At 36.9% G+C, this 14148-nt stretch overlaps 1 protein-coding gene across 1 annotated transcript in view; it reads left to right on the forward strand.

The window, feature by feature from the left end:
- Nucleotides 1-1831: 1831 nt before the first annotated feature.
- The window catches only part of zdhhc17 (zinc finger DHHC-type palmitoyltransferase 17), a 40029-nt gene continuing 27712 nt past the window's right edge, over nucleotides 1832-14148 (forward strand). Inside the window, exon 1 of the mRNA XM_035523491.1 lies at nucleotides 1832-1912. Within this exon, the coding sequence (XP_035379384.1) occupies nucleotides 1850-1912 (63 nt within the window). The 5' untranslated portion in view covers nucleotides 1832-1849. The remainder of the gene's footprint in view (nucleotides 1913-14148) is intronic.

Consider the following 14148-nt stretch of genomic DNA (forward strand, 5'->3'; position numbering starts at 1 on the left):
GGTTGGAGGAGTGGAAACAGAGGAAAAGGACTGGCAGATTGCTGCAACCTTCTCCTCAAAGAAGGTGATAAAATCCTCCAGAGTAAGAGATGACGAAGGGGGGTGGGATTAAGGAGAGAAGAAAAAATGATGGAGTTTGCGTGGATCAGATGCTGATGATTCAAATTTCTCTCTGTAGTAGGATGACTGCAGATGTTGCTTCCAGTGAGAACTTGGAAAGGAGAGACTTGTATGAGCTGAGGTCTGAATCTACGTGAGATTTCCACCACCGCCAGTCTAGAGGAGAGAGCACAGAAGATTCAATGATGAGGAGAGTGTAGAAATGAAAGAATTTGCAACTGTATCCAAAGAGAGAGAAGATAGAGAGTCAGGGTGAGGAATGGTGGACAAAATAGTAGAAGTAAGGGAAGAGGGAGTTATGGAGTGCAGATTGGGACAGAAGTAGGAGGAACATGTTGAAGAGGACTGGATGGAAAGAGAAGGAAGGGAGAGAGAGAGAAGGATAGAAAATGATGGTCCGAAAGGTGGTGGGGAAAGACACTGTAATGGAATAAAATTCAAAAGAGGAGATGGAAAGAGTAGAGAAGGAAAGTGGAGTGAAACACCACTCTCTAGACATTAGTAAACCTGTGCCACTACCCCTGCCGAGACGCCTCGGAGAATGGGTGAATGAAAAGGCAGAGGATAGGGCAGCTGGAGTCGCTGGGTTCTCAGGGGTGATCCATATTTGTGTTAGAGCCAGGAAGTGGAGGGATGCTAATGCTGAGATGAAGTCAGCCTTCTGGACAGCAGATTGGCAGTTCCAGAGCTCTCCTGCCACCGCAATATTTGATGGTGCCAAGCATTGTGAGTCAGTGAGGTTGCTGAGATTGTGACATCTATGATAGCATCGAGGAGATCTGTGGGATATGTGGACAGAAATTGTGAAACACATTTCAGATGCTTGATTTGTGGATGTATGAGATAAAGGATTGAGATAATATGAGAACATGAGCTGAAGCTGAGTTTGTGAAGTCCGGTAGGTGAGCTCTAGATGAATTGAGAGCACCACCAAACCTTCTCCAGATGTTGATTACTGCTACAGACATATGTGTCTGTGAGTCGTCCTAATTTAACTAACCTAATAAGTGCTGAGCCTGTCCCTCAATTCACACCTAAGGTCAGTTCGAAACTACACCTGTAGTGAGTAATTACCACTACCAAGCAACTAACAACTAGGTTTAGACAACAAGCCTTGAATTTCACAGAATCTAAGACAAAGTAAGTGAACTCAGAGCCTACCTTAAATTTTCCCTTATGTCTTTGAACACATGATTCATTACTGCTCCATTGCTATAGTTTATAGAGGTATCTCATTTCTTAAATACGTTATTTTTACTAAATTGGCATGAGTCTTACAATTACAAAGAAAAATGCATGCGGGATGTATTTAGCATAAGATTATCACTTTAGGACATTTGAGGCATCTTGTGGTTGAAATGGATGCATCAGTGAAAAGTCATATGTACACGATTGTTAATTTTTCATCTTGGCATAAATGTTGCGTTTCATTTGTATAACAAAATTTATTTTCAAGGTCAACAGAGAAATAAACGTGCTAGTTTCTGCTTTTATATGTTTTGTTTCTGATAGTTTTATATAAAAAAAACATTTAAAATGAAACCAACATACCACATTTTATCATATTGTCTTTGTCAGTTATTACTCACAAATCAAAATAAAATAGCGATTAGAATACCGCAGGAAAATATGACGTAATGCGTACTTGCAATTTTCAGGTTATTCGAACCTTTCCGTTAGTTTGTAAGATCGTTGTTTCCCATGATGCTTGGCGAGTTTGACCACCAAAATGGCGGACGCTATGGATGAATTTGAGAAAGAGGCTGGATGCGTCCCTATTCTTCATCCAGAGGTAAGCTATTCTTCTTATATGGCGTGCCTTAAACTAGCTAACCGAGGCTACTCGGATGACTGTTGATAGAGAGTGCAAAATAAAAAGAATCAACCTGATTTGTTGTCATTGAGGACTTATATCTACCAATGAAAATGCATGTACCCATAAGCTAGAGAGCTAACGCTACCTGTTATACGTGCTTCTTGCATGCTAATGGCTTGCTAAATTATATGCTTTATAAATCTTTGTCTTAAACAGATTAAACAGTTCAGGGAGACCTTGAATACGTTTCACGTTAACATTTTATTCAATATCGCGAAGCACTGGCTACGAAACATTTAACGAAAAACATTAGCTAGGTAAGTACCTAGTTGGTTAGCTAGCGTAGCAGGCTAGTTCTGTGCTGGCGTTGATTGCCGACATCCAAGAACAGTTAACAAGGCCGTGTGTGGCCTAGTGTCATAATCATTGCAGCAGAAACTGATATTTTTGTGGATAGAATTGATAAAGTTATTTAACTTTCTTAAAAAGTGCGAAATATAAAAGTGTGCGTTTTAATGTACTGCTGCGTTTGGGACATAACTCTCTGTTAATATTAAAAGGAAGAACTCCCTGTGGTGATGAGCAAGAAGTATTTGCCTAGCTTTTTATATATAAAAAAATATACTAGTCCACTTCCATATACTCAATTTCCTTGCAACTGTAGCTAATATCTGGGTGAGAAACTGTTAAAGGAGAATATATTATTATTATTATTATTATTATTATTATTACTTTTGTGGTTAAGTGCTTTGCCTTTGTGTTTTTGAATTTTGGAAAAAAAAATGAAGACTAGCTACTACTAATTGTAAACCTAAAAAAACAAACAAAACTACAGGGCAGTTAAAAGGGTAGGTAAAGCACTACTGGATGCAATGAAGCATGTTGCTGTTATCTGTGACAGCAAAACCTGTTAAAGTACCATTTTATGCCAATGCATGTCACTTATGTTAATTAAGTTCATTGGGGCCTCGAGTGTTGTGGTACACAAACAGTACAAAATATACAAACAGTGAAAATAAAAATTTAAATATAAAAATGCCTAAAAATACACAAATTCTATGTATTCCAATAACATCCTAAATTATTCTGAGGCTAAATGTTTCAGATTTGAAGTTTTCTTTTTTTTTTCAATCACATTGGGAAATTGTCAAATGAAGAAAACATTCAAAGAAAATGTACTTTGTTAATTTAAAGCAGATTATCAATATAAAAATTTTAAAGAAAGTCCATCACCAATCCAAGGTATGTCTATGCTAGACAGGTGCTGGTATACAGTAATATGGTATACCAAGATATTAAAGACACATGCTTTTATTGAGGACACCTCAGAATACAGTCATTGAATTTAAAGAAGCTGCTTATTTTGCCAGACACACAAAGCAGCCCTGCATTAACAGCTTCTCACTAACACTGCTGTGATGCTCTGATCATCTGCCACTGTCCTTGTTGTTGTGAGAGATATGTGAACATGGAGACACCAAAAGGTGACATGACCACAGATCTTTCCCTCAATCAAGAAAGCTTAAATCAGAAATATGGAAATATTTGGACTGCAAATATATATGGTTTTTGGAAAGCAGCAAAATTAGCCAAGGCGAGCAGTATGATGGCACAACTCCTTGGTAGGCATTCGAGCCAATTTAGCACACTTAAAGTAAGCTTTCCATCCTATTTGAACTGCATGGCAATAGGTTTAACAGTTAAATCTTTGTAACATTAATGCTATGTGTAAAACAAAGTTCCGGCTAGCTGGAATTAGTCATCTGCAACCTGACTCAAAACCGAAGGGGCTGACTGGTATCGGGTCAGGCTCAGGTTTTTGTTCTAATAATTGAAATATTAGATAGCTAGATGGGCATTTATTCCAGGGATTATTCTGATGCTCATGTATTTTCTTTTTCCTGCACACACTCCCTCTCAGTAGTAACAGTATAGTTTGTAGCTAGCTAGGTTTGTTAAAAATCTTCTTGCATTTGAGCAAAAGCAGTCTATAGCCTGGCATCATGTAATGCTAACTAGTCAGTTCAATTTAGAGTAAACACTGGTGTATAGTGAATGAAGAACTAGTTAACTTTTTATGTTTATTAGAAGAATGCTAAGGAAGTATTTCTGTAAGTAGCAGTGGTATGGCAAAAAATGTTAGTGCAGCAGCTAACAGTTGTTCAGAGGTGGAACTGTGCTTAAATTGTCAGCTGTTATTAAATTAAATTATTAGTAGTAGTTGTTAATAATATAATAATAATAATAATAATAATTTATTATTAACTTATCTTTCTCTAAAATATGAACTGAATTTGTGAAGTATTGGAGCTTTATTACTGCTTACTGGTAAGACACAATTTTCATTATACACTGCCTGGCCAAAAAAAGGTCACCACCTGGATTTAACTAAGCAAAGAGCCTCCCATTGGATAATTACTGGATTTTTTCTCCCTTGACGGCACGGGCATATTCCAAGATGACAATGCCAGGATTCATTGGGCTCAAATTGTGAAAGAATGGTTCAGGGAGAATGAGACATCATTTTCACACATGGATTGGCCACCGCAGAGTCCAGACCTGAACCCCATTGAGAATCTTTGGGATGTGCTAGAGAAGTTTTTGCGCAGTGGTCCAAATCTCCCATCATCAATACAAGATCTTGGGGGGGGGGGGAGGAATAATTGCAACTCCGGACAGAAATAAATGTTGACATTGCAGAAGCTTGTGGAAATGATGCTACAGGGAATGCGTGCCGTAATGAAAGCTAAAGGCGGTCCAATGAAATATTAGTGTGTGACCTTTTTTTGGCCAGGCAGTATATGTAATGTTCATTGGCCATTGGCGGTGTTAAGCTGTTTGTATACTGTAGCTAACATTACTGTTCATTGTCCTGTAGCATTTACGTTTACAGCATTTGGTGGACGCTCCTATCCAGAGCCACTTACAAAATTGCTTTGTCATTTAATCAAAGATACCATTGAATTAGAATGCTGCCGAAATACAGGAATCAATGCTGATGCCTAGAAGTGCAAAAGCTTTATAACAATAAGTGTAATAATCAATACCCTAGAATATGTATTAGTTTCAATTATTCAACATTAGTGATCATTTAAATACTGCACAAACAGATGGGTTGTCAAGCCAGGCCATACTTGAGGTTCGAAGATGTAAGGGTTTCTCCTACTGATACTTTACAATACATATGACTCACTATGCCTCAGTTGGTCTCATTTAAATAAGTTTCAATTCTTCAGCCTCATATATTCAAATCAGAATCACAATCTTTAACCTTTAATTTTTAACTAAATATTATAACAATGATTTGATTCCTGAAGAATTTAAATAACTGATTTCTTTGAAGATATTGTCAACCACCACAGTCTATCAACACAGACAATTTGGTGAGAATAAATGATGATAAATTTATTAACACAACTACTCTAAATCACAAACATAGACAGTCTATTTACAGTGAATTAAGATTAAGGATTGTGTGTAAAAGGGGAGGAGTGCAAATGTTTGTGGGTGTGCATATGCTCGCAGAAGCGTGTGCGAGATAGAGGTGGGACAAAGGATGAACAAAGCTAATAAATTGGCTCAGAGTTCAAATGGCAGGGCAATGTGGCTGTATTTTATTGAGCTCAGATGGCTTGTTCTAACGTGATTGAACAAAGAATAATGGTGCTAGTTTCAGTAACTAAGTCAGTGTGTTTGAGCCTAGGGAAGGGGAGATTGAGATATAATGTATATTTGTTAGTAATGAGAGAGAGGGATATCGAGATCACATGCAAAGAGGAGAAAGAACTTAGTGTGTACCAATTTTAAGAATATCTAATCAAAGATTGTTCAACCCATGTTCTTAATTAAGCTTTTATTGTTTAACTATGCTTTTTTAATAAACTATGCCCAGATGTTACTCACGCATTGTACCAGCTTGTTGTCGTTACTGAATTCCTCTAGAATTAGGAGGGAATTTCTTCATATGGTTCCTTGTTGATAAAATACAATGTCGTCCAGGTGTACTAAGAATCATCCTTCACACGCTAAATCCAGGAATATGACTTTCGTCCTTCGCTGCGGTAACATTGATCAGACGATAGTTCAGATTCCACCATTACTTCAATTAATTAAATTAAGAAATATGATTCTCACATGCACACAAAATGCAGAACCTGTATGTAAAATAGTCCATAATGTTAATTCCCCAAAATGTTGTTGGCAAGTTGATAACATTAATGCTATCTTTGAGTCCTAATTTAAATTGAGCCAACAAGTTAAATGTCTTATTAGCAAAAGCAACTGACTGTAACTTACTTATCGCTATCAGACAAATCACTTATGATAACAGATTAAGATGAGAGCAATATTTTTTTTGAGCCCTGTGAGATAGCTAGTTTAGCTGTTTAAGGTTTTCTAACACTGCAATATCATTATTCGCATTTTCTCACAAAATTGCTATAATTTAATCTAATTATATAGACAGTGAATGTTCTATATGTTAAGTGACCAATTACATAAATGAAGATTTGAAAGATGGGAGTTTTACTGTTTTTTAGGAAACATTACATCCAGCATTGGCATGCAATATTTCACAACACCCACTGCTGTCTTCCTATGGAATGGCAAAAAGGACACAGTGGGATGCTCTAACATTGCTCCACAGTAGCCAGGCTGACACAGCTGTCTGCGTTGTACTTATAGTCATTTTTTGATTATTGGCCTTGAGTGCAGGCAACGGCCCATGCCGATGATTACAAAATGGCCAGAATCAGTCCTATTAATCAGTCTATTACATGATTGTTATAGAGTCAGGTGATTGCTATGCTCTTATGAGGTTGATTTACCAGTTGCTGTGGTATCACAGGTAGTTGCTATGGAGGAGCTAGCTATGTTGTAGGTGATTGCTATGCAATTGCTAATCGTTGCTATGTTAAGGGATTACTGTGGTGTTTCAAGTGGTTGCTATGTTGGTGCTAGGTGGTTAGCTTATGCCATGGAGTTTCAATTGGTTGATAACCAGGAGTAGTACATATTTAAAACTGTATGAATGTTCTGAACATTCGGCTGTTTAATTCCTATGAGAAAACATCAGGAAAACAATGGTTGCTATACGTAAACCATATGTCAAATTGTAAGGTCCGAAGAAAATCCCACAGATATTCCCTTATGACTATCAGAACTCTGAACTACTTCACCTTTGACTTCAAGTACTACTCCCAAATGAGAGTAGTTAGTATGAGTACTAAAATGGGACCAACCTATGTAAACCTCTGTTACATTAAATGTATCCAATCAAAATACCCAAAGCATTTGATTTTCTCTACGTGTATCGAACAAACTAACCTTACACACTGGTGAAACATGCTTCACTGTGCCAGTCCCCACACACAATTCATACTAAGATTACACATAATTGTCACCTACCCAAGGTTTTGAGGAGTTGGAAGGAGGTCTTGCTCCAAGTAATATCTCTTGCCAGTTATTTTGCCTTTGGCTTTGCTTTCCTCCAGATAAAACTAACCACCATTCACCTTCTCTCTGCAGATATTGTCTTATTAAATGTTTTTCAGGATTCACCTCACCCTGTTTCTCGTTGCACTCATCCAGTGATATCCTTTAACTCTAAACTGTTAGCTGACTGTTCTTCCTTTTGCATATTCCACTTCCTCCCTACTTTTGTCATTGGTGCTGCTTTTTTGGTCACAATATCCTTTGATCCTAACAAAATCATCGTGCTACTCACCTTTTAGTATATTTAAATTCCTCAGCTAAGCTTGGGAGCGATAGCTCCAGCACTCCTCTACCATACCGTGCTATACTACTTGAACAATGAGGCACCCCTAGCGACTTTCTTATATTCATAATCCTCTCCAGCCTCCTTGCTTCTGTAATTGGGTCCTCATACACTGTTTGGCAGTTGGCCAAACTGGAGAAACAACTATTTCAATTTGCCTGGTAGTATTGAGAGTTCTCAATACTATTAATAGCCTTTAACAATTCTGTCTTTAGTCCCACAGCCTGCTCTTTATCATTTAGTGCTGCACTGTACCATGTACCTTTTAACTCTTATCCTTATCAGTATATCATCCTCAAAATACTACTCTAATTCCTTTTTACCAATTTATAAACTCCCTGATTTCTGCTTACTAAATAAGGTCTTCACACAATTCAAAGGAAGGCCGTCTTAGCATGTTCCTTCATCCTCCTTTTCCTCAAAGCCTGCCTTTCTTTACTCAACACTTGTGTTACCTGCACATTCAGCAAAAGTTTCCAACTATTCCTGAGTTGTGATGGTTAGTATCTTGGGGGAATTCACTCACTTTCACGGCACCCAGAGAAAACAGTTTTTTTTTTGTCGAGATTTTGCATCGTCATTGGAAAAATTCACTTAATCAAGCGAGAGAACTAAGACATTTTTAAAGCCATTACCCTGACTTATTTCTACCTAGTAAACATGACATTTTTCTTAGAAATGTGGATATATTGTCAGCGCCAACATTTTCACACAACCGACCAATTAGAGTTTAGTCATTCAGCACTCTAGCTAGCTAGTTACTCTTATGAATAATTTGCAACACTGATTATCTATATTGATGAGAGAAAATCTCTGTGGCTAGGTTTTTTTTTAATCAAATGATTTTTCAAATTGCATTAGCAATTTGACTAACGTTCCCAAAACCTAGGCCAAGTGGTTAGCAAACAGTGTTGGAACTTGACAGGAAGTTCTGCTCAAGCTGTTTCATATGATGCTATCCATCTCAATTTTTCACTCAGTTTATAATTGTCTAGCTACCTGCATATTTTGCCGATATTGCAATATATAAACTTTGGACATCAGCTTGTTGGCTCTAGCTATCTGCTCAAACTTTACAATGAAGTTACATGGCTCACCTGATAGCTATGCTTTCACTAGGAAGCTACCATAAGTTAGGAATGGGTACACTGATTTGTATTCTTTGCATATCGTGCAGTCATTTTTGTACAAGTCATACTAATTTAGCTAGCTATATTTTTTCTTTCTTTCAGTTTTTCAGTCTCTTGCCACTTGGTTTATTCAGTGTTCTTATGCTTCTCTTTAAACTGATGAGCCTTCAATATTAGTCTGAAAGTAGCCCACCCCCCCTCCCTTTGGGTCTTGGTTCCTCTCAAGGTTTCTTCCTCATGATCTAGGGAGATTTTCCTTGCCACTGTCTCCCTTGGCTTCCTCACTGGGGGCTTGGACTTGGACATTTTTAAAGCTGCTTTGTGACATCTGTTGTAAATTTGATTTTTGATTTGAAAGTATCTGTTCTTCAATAGCTGTGTTTACAATAATAATAGTATTTGTTATTCAAAATGATTGATTATTTTTGTGTATCCTCACTTCCAAGTTGGCCTTAAATTATAATTGAAATAGCATTTAATAAATCTTAGTCTCAGTCAGACTTGGGGGTGGGGGGTGTCTGGCTACAGTGCCCTGTGCTAGCTAATCAAGTTCAAAACTGCAAGCATCATCAGAGTCTTATGCCATACATGTTCCTAAATTGTTTCTCTGACTCACTGTTCCTGACTTTTCTCCATTTGGATATGACAACACAAGGCCTGTATCCAAGAAACTCCCTCATATCAAGTCTGAATAATGTGAAATGTGGTACACACTTCATGTGTACATTTTGTTTAAAATGGAAGAACACAAAAAGCAAAACTCTTCAGGACTGACAACTTTCCCAATGCAAATCTGTTTATAAATTGTGTATGTAGTCAGGTATATTAATTCATTACTATTTCTACCAAACCAGAACAGCAATAGTAGTTACAATGCATACACTATTTATAGTCACTTGATATAACAAGTGCAAGCTGTTCTAGCAATCCCAATATTGGGCCATAAGGTGAAGCCATTTTTTTTGTTTGTTTTTGTTTAATCCTGTTCCTATATATGGGGCACTAAATAATTTTTACTTTAATAACATGATCTATTGGTTTAGTGCTAAAAGGAAATGAGACACTAAAAGTTTTCCCTGCATCATCCAGCAGTTTATTCTTAATTTATGTTTAAAGTCAGCAATAGCACTTTTCTCCCGTAAACTGATGAGCAAAGAGACATGGAAGTTTTTATGGATTTGCAAAATAAGTCACTTGCTTCCCGCTAGACCAATCATCAGGTTATGGCTTATTGGGGCCAGAATCAAATTTCTGCACCTTTGTAAACATGGAGTGATGAAAATAAGGAATTTATGGATAAAGATCCTACAAAAGTGCTTGAATGGTTTTGAAACATTGTTATATGCATCTCATCTATAAAGAAAGAAGCCAATAATTTTACACGTATATGGTGGGATACATTCAGAAATGGCATCAAAAGGCGCCTTGACTTGAAGGGTGAGAGTCGGAAGATAGCAGCAACTTAAACATTGTATAGAAGTCGAGTTTGATCTCTGTGAAGATGCTGGATTTCACCCCAATTTTTCTAGGTGTTTTATAGGCAAAAAGCGCTTGGATGCTGCTGAGAAATAGGTTACACTGTGTCCTGAAGTTCAAGATACAGGCAGAGGCGAGTCTGTGCCATCCTGTAGTCCTGCTACATTTTATTTCCCAATCAAGAAAGTCCAGGAAGGCCCTGCCAATAGCATGTGCTTCTCCTGTGCTTCCTGCTTTGTGCATAATATGCAAGAAACCGGACAAGTACATTACTGTTGCAGGCAGAAGCCAGAAAGACCATATGTCACAGACAAGAAACGTGTTTAGCAGGTGAGCAAAGAAACCCACAAAATTGCATTTTTAAAAAATGTTAATTGCAATAACATGTGTAATGTTAAGAAGGAAAGTAATTTAAGTGAATATCTAGAAATGTCTACAAATGACATAACTAGCCTAAACAGTGGATGAAACCTTTGGCTCAAGTTATTAGAGTAATATTTTGGTTTATAGATTAATTGACACATTAAATTATATCCATCAGACAGCATTATGAAGAGGTAGCACTGTTTTCCTATTATGGTAATAACATAGCCCCCTCCTTTGATTACATATTCAAGGCAAAGACTGTGTGTCTCTGGAAGTCCTATTGCACACATACCAAGTTCTTGACAAAGTCCACTGCAACAGTTATTAGTACCTCATTGGAAGAACAATGAGTTACTATATTGCATTATCAATTGATTATTCCTTCCCACTATTGCACCATTTCAAACGTAAAGGATTGACCTCATATCAAACGTAAAGGATTGACCACATAAATTATCTGTATATTGTCTGTCTGTCTGTCTGTAGACTGCACCACTCTTGGCTCAGTAACTCACTATAATAAAATGTGCAGCAGTGCAGGAACTGGTAGCAGGAACCAGGAAGATTTCATTGCAAGGCAGAGGATATTTCATCAATCTTTTGTAATCGGATCGATCTCTCTTGAAAAATAAGCAATAAATAAATTGTGAAATTGCTTGGTCAAATGCTCTTGATCTGTAAATTGGTAGTACACTATATTAAAAAAAAAAAAAAGCTATTGTGAAAAATCCATGGTGCATAAAATCTTTTCCATTCTTTCCATTCTTGCGCAGGGACATCAGACTGTATCAAGAGCCCTGATACTGATGTGGCAGTGATTTGCTGTAGATCAGCAGAGGGATTTACCATATAGATTATTAGAACAAGCACTTTTCATGGCAAAAGACCATTACAAATATGGGCAGCAGTTATTGCATATTATTACATATTTGCAGATACCTTGCAAATGTGTGCCACCTCTATGGCCAGACATCAGCTGAAAATGTGAGCAATGCCAGTTACAAAGCATTCTGCATGGCAACATCAGCCTTGCCAGAACTATCTATGCCCATGAAAAGTGACGCCCTGTACCAAGCAGCAATAACAAGAGACTCGGAAAATGTTCCTTCACCTGTTGGCAATGGATGGCACCTTCAGGATGGAAAGTTGACAGTGACCTGGATGACTAAACATCCTGCTCCTAAAAGTGTGTTGCAGGTAGTCCACTGCAGTTGCAAGCAAGGAAGATGGAAGGCAGGAAGATGTTCCTGTATGTCTGCAAGATTGTTGTACTCATGTCTGTGCAAAAATTGTGGAAGTGTTTCCAAGAAAAGAGAGGAAAGCGCTACATGGGATGATGACTCTGACGATAATGACTTGGAAGAGTAATAGTAATGAGTAAGAGATGTACTTTGGACAGGAGCTGGACTGTGGTCCGGCACAAGCTGCTGTGGAAGTGTCTCTGAAGGAGACGAGTACTGGATTTGGGACTGAGAACACCTGTCTACTCTAGGTACATAGAACTAAATTGTAGAATTAGCCATGCTGTGACATTACCACACTGTTACTATGTATGGAGTGATTTTAATCTGTGTTGCATTTATTGTAGAATTAAAATTGTCATTATTCGTTTTGATTCATTTTGTTCATCTTGGCCATTAACTTTATTTCCTTCCAATTACACAGTAGCTACTGGAAGTTTTGATGTTTTACATTAGTGTTTTACTAAATTCAGTTTCATTTTGTTTGGTGGCAATTACTGAATTTTTCAGCAAATTTGTTTCATTTTTTAATTCACACTTGAGAGTACAGCTGCATCAATATTTCTCACATATGTTTAGGTACATGTATAAATGCAAGTTTGAGGATGTTTTGTGACAATGAATAAATTTACAAGCAAAATCAGAATATAATTTGCATCCATTTATGGATTGTGAACAAAAAACTGCAGGACGTTTTGTGTACAAGCTCAAAGTCCATAAGGGTATTGTCTTTGCAAAAACACATTTAAAAAACATTTAATACATATCAAATATGGTTGTAATGTTTTATCCATCACACAGATCTGTCACCAATTTTCCACATTAGATGTAAAGTTGTACATTTTAAAACTTTAAAATATTGCAAAGTGGCACTTTTTTCACCAAACCTCCAGGTATCTGACCTCCAGTAACAGCAATACACAACATAGCAATACAGTACATCTGTCTACCCAAATATACTTGTGGTCACATAACATAATGAAGGCCATTAGAAGAGCACAGTATAGTTCTTGGTTTTTTGTACCGTCACAAAAAACTGAAACATTAAAATGCAGCATGCCAGATCTACTGGAATTTAATCTTGTAAGAGTAATTGCAAGGCTTGTGGGGTTGTGTATCACCTGAAGAATAGTGTGACTATTTAATACCTAATATATTGCATTAAATGCAAGCTTTTCACCTTTTGTACTGTAGTACAACACCTAAGTGGAGACATGGCAACGGAAGATGATGGCAGAACACAGTGTATACAAGTACACTGGAATTTAAGTACAAATCATAATGATGGTCACTAAGGATGGGGACATGACTGGACAACATAAAGTACATTCTGATGGTCAGGTTGTGTAAGTCAAGAAACAGTGGGAATGTGGGGGATGTTGTTATAATGTCCAAACCTGCACAGATCTGACCTCCGCATATTTTGACCAGAAAAATATGCAATGCCTACTTCAGTCTAAACAGGACTTATCATACATATTCAGGACATGTTTAAGCCCTCCACTAAGTCTGGTTCGTATTAGACAATCTGATTCAATACACAAGTTACTAGAATTTAATGCTGTACTATAACATTAAATGTAAGCTTGTAGTGCTTGTGCATCTTTTGCCAGCCTGGTGCAAATTATTGATGGACATTCTAATGTATACATTCTTCTTAACTATAGGTACCCTTTTTGTGTACATTGGTAAAAATATCTGAACAATTTGACCAATCGCCACCAAACTTCCATTGTCGGTGTTTTTAATGATTGAAGATAAGATTTGTGAATGTTTTTGAAATTAATTTATGTAGATTTTCAAATGAACACCCTAGGATTAGTTCACAAAAGTAGCTTTTGCATATTATGCAAATGTTTAACACCCCTTTTAGGTGTCCTAAGTGTTCAATGTGAAATTTCACAAATATTTTATCTTTCCAGTTTCAGTTGTGGTGTTCCACTGCCATATGGTCTTTGCAGCCTATAACATTTAGTGAAGAAAAAGAGTAATAAGAAAAATCTGAGCAATTTCAAGAAAAATCCTAACAAACTCAGCACCACATTCGTGAACCCCTAATAAAAATGCCACACAACACTGTTTGGTCTTATCTGCTAGTAATCAACTTTTGGGGGGGGAAGGAATATGAATATATATATATATATATATATATATATATATATATATATATATATATATATATAAATATAAATAAAAATACAAATTTATACACAGTGCCAATTT

Source organism: Electrophorus electricus, chromosome 2 (genome assembly GCF_013358815.1).
Source record: "Electrophorus electricus isolate fEleEle1 chromosome 2, fEleEle1.pri, whole genome shotgun sequence".
Taxonomy (NCBI): Eukaryota; Metazoa; Chordata; class Actinopteri; order Gymnotiformes; family Gymnotidae; genus Electrophorus; species Electrophorus electricus.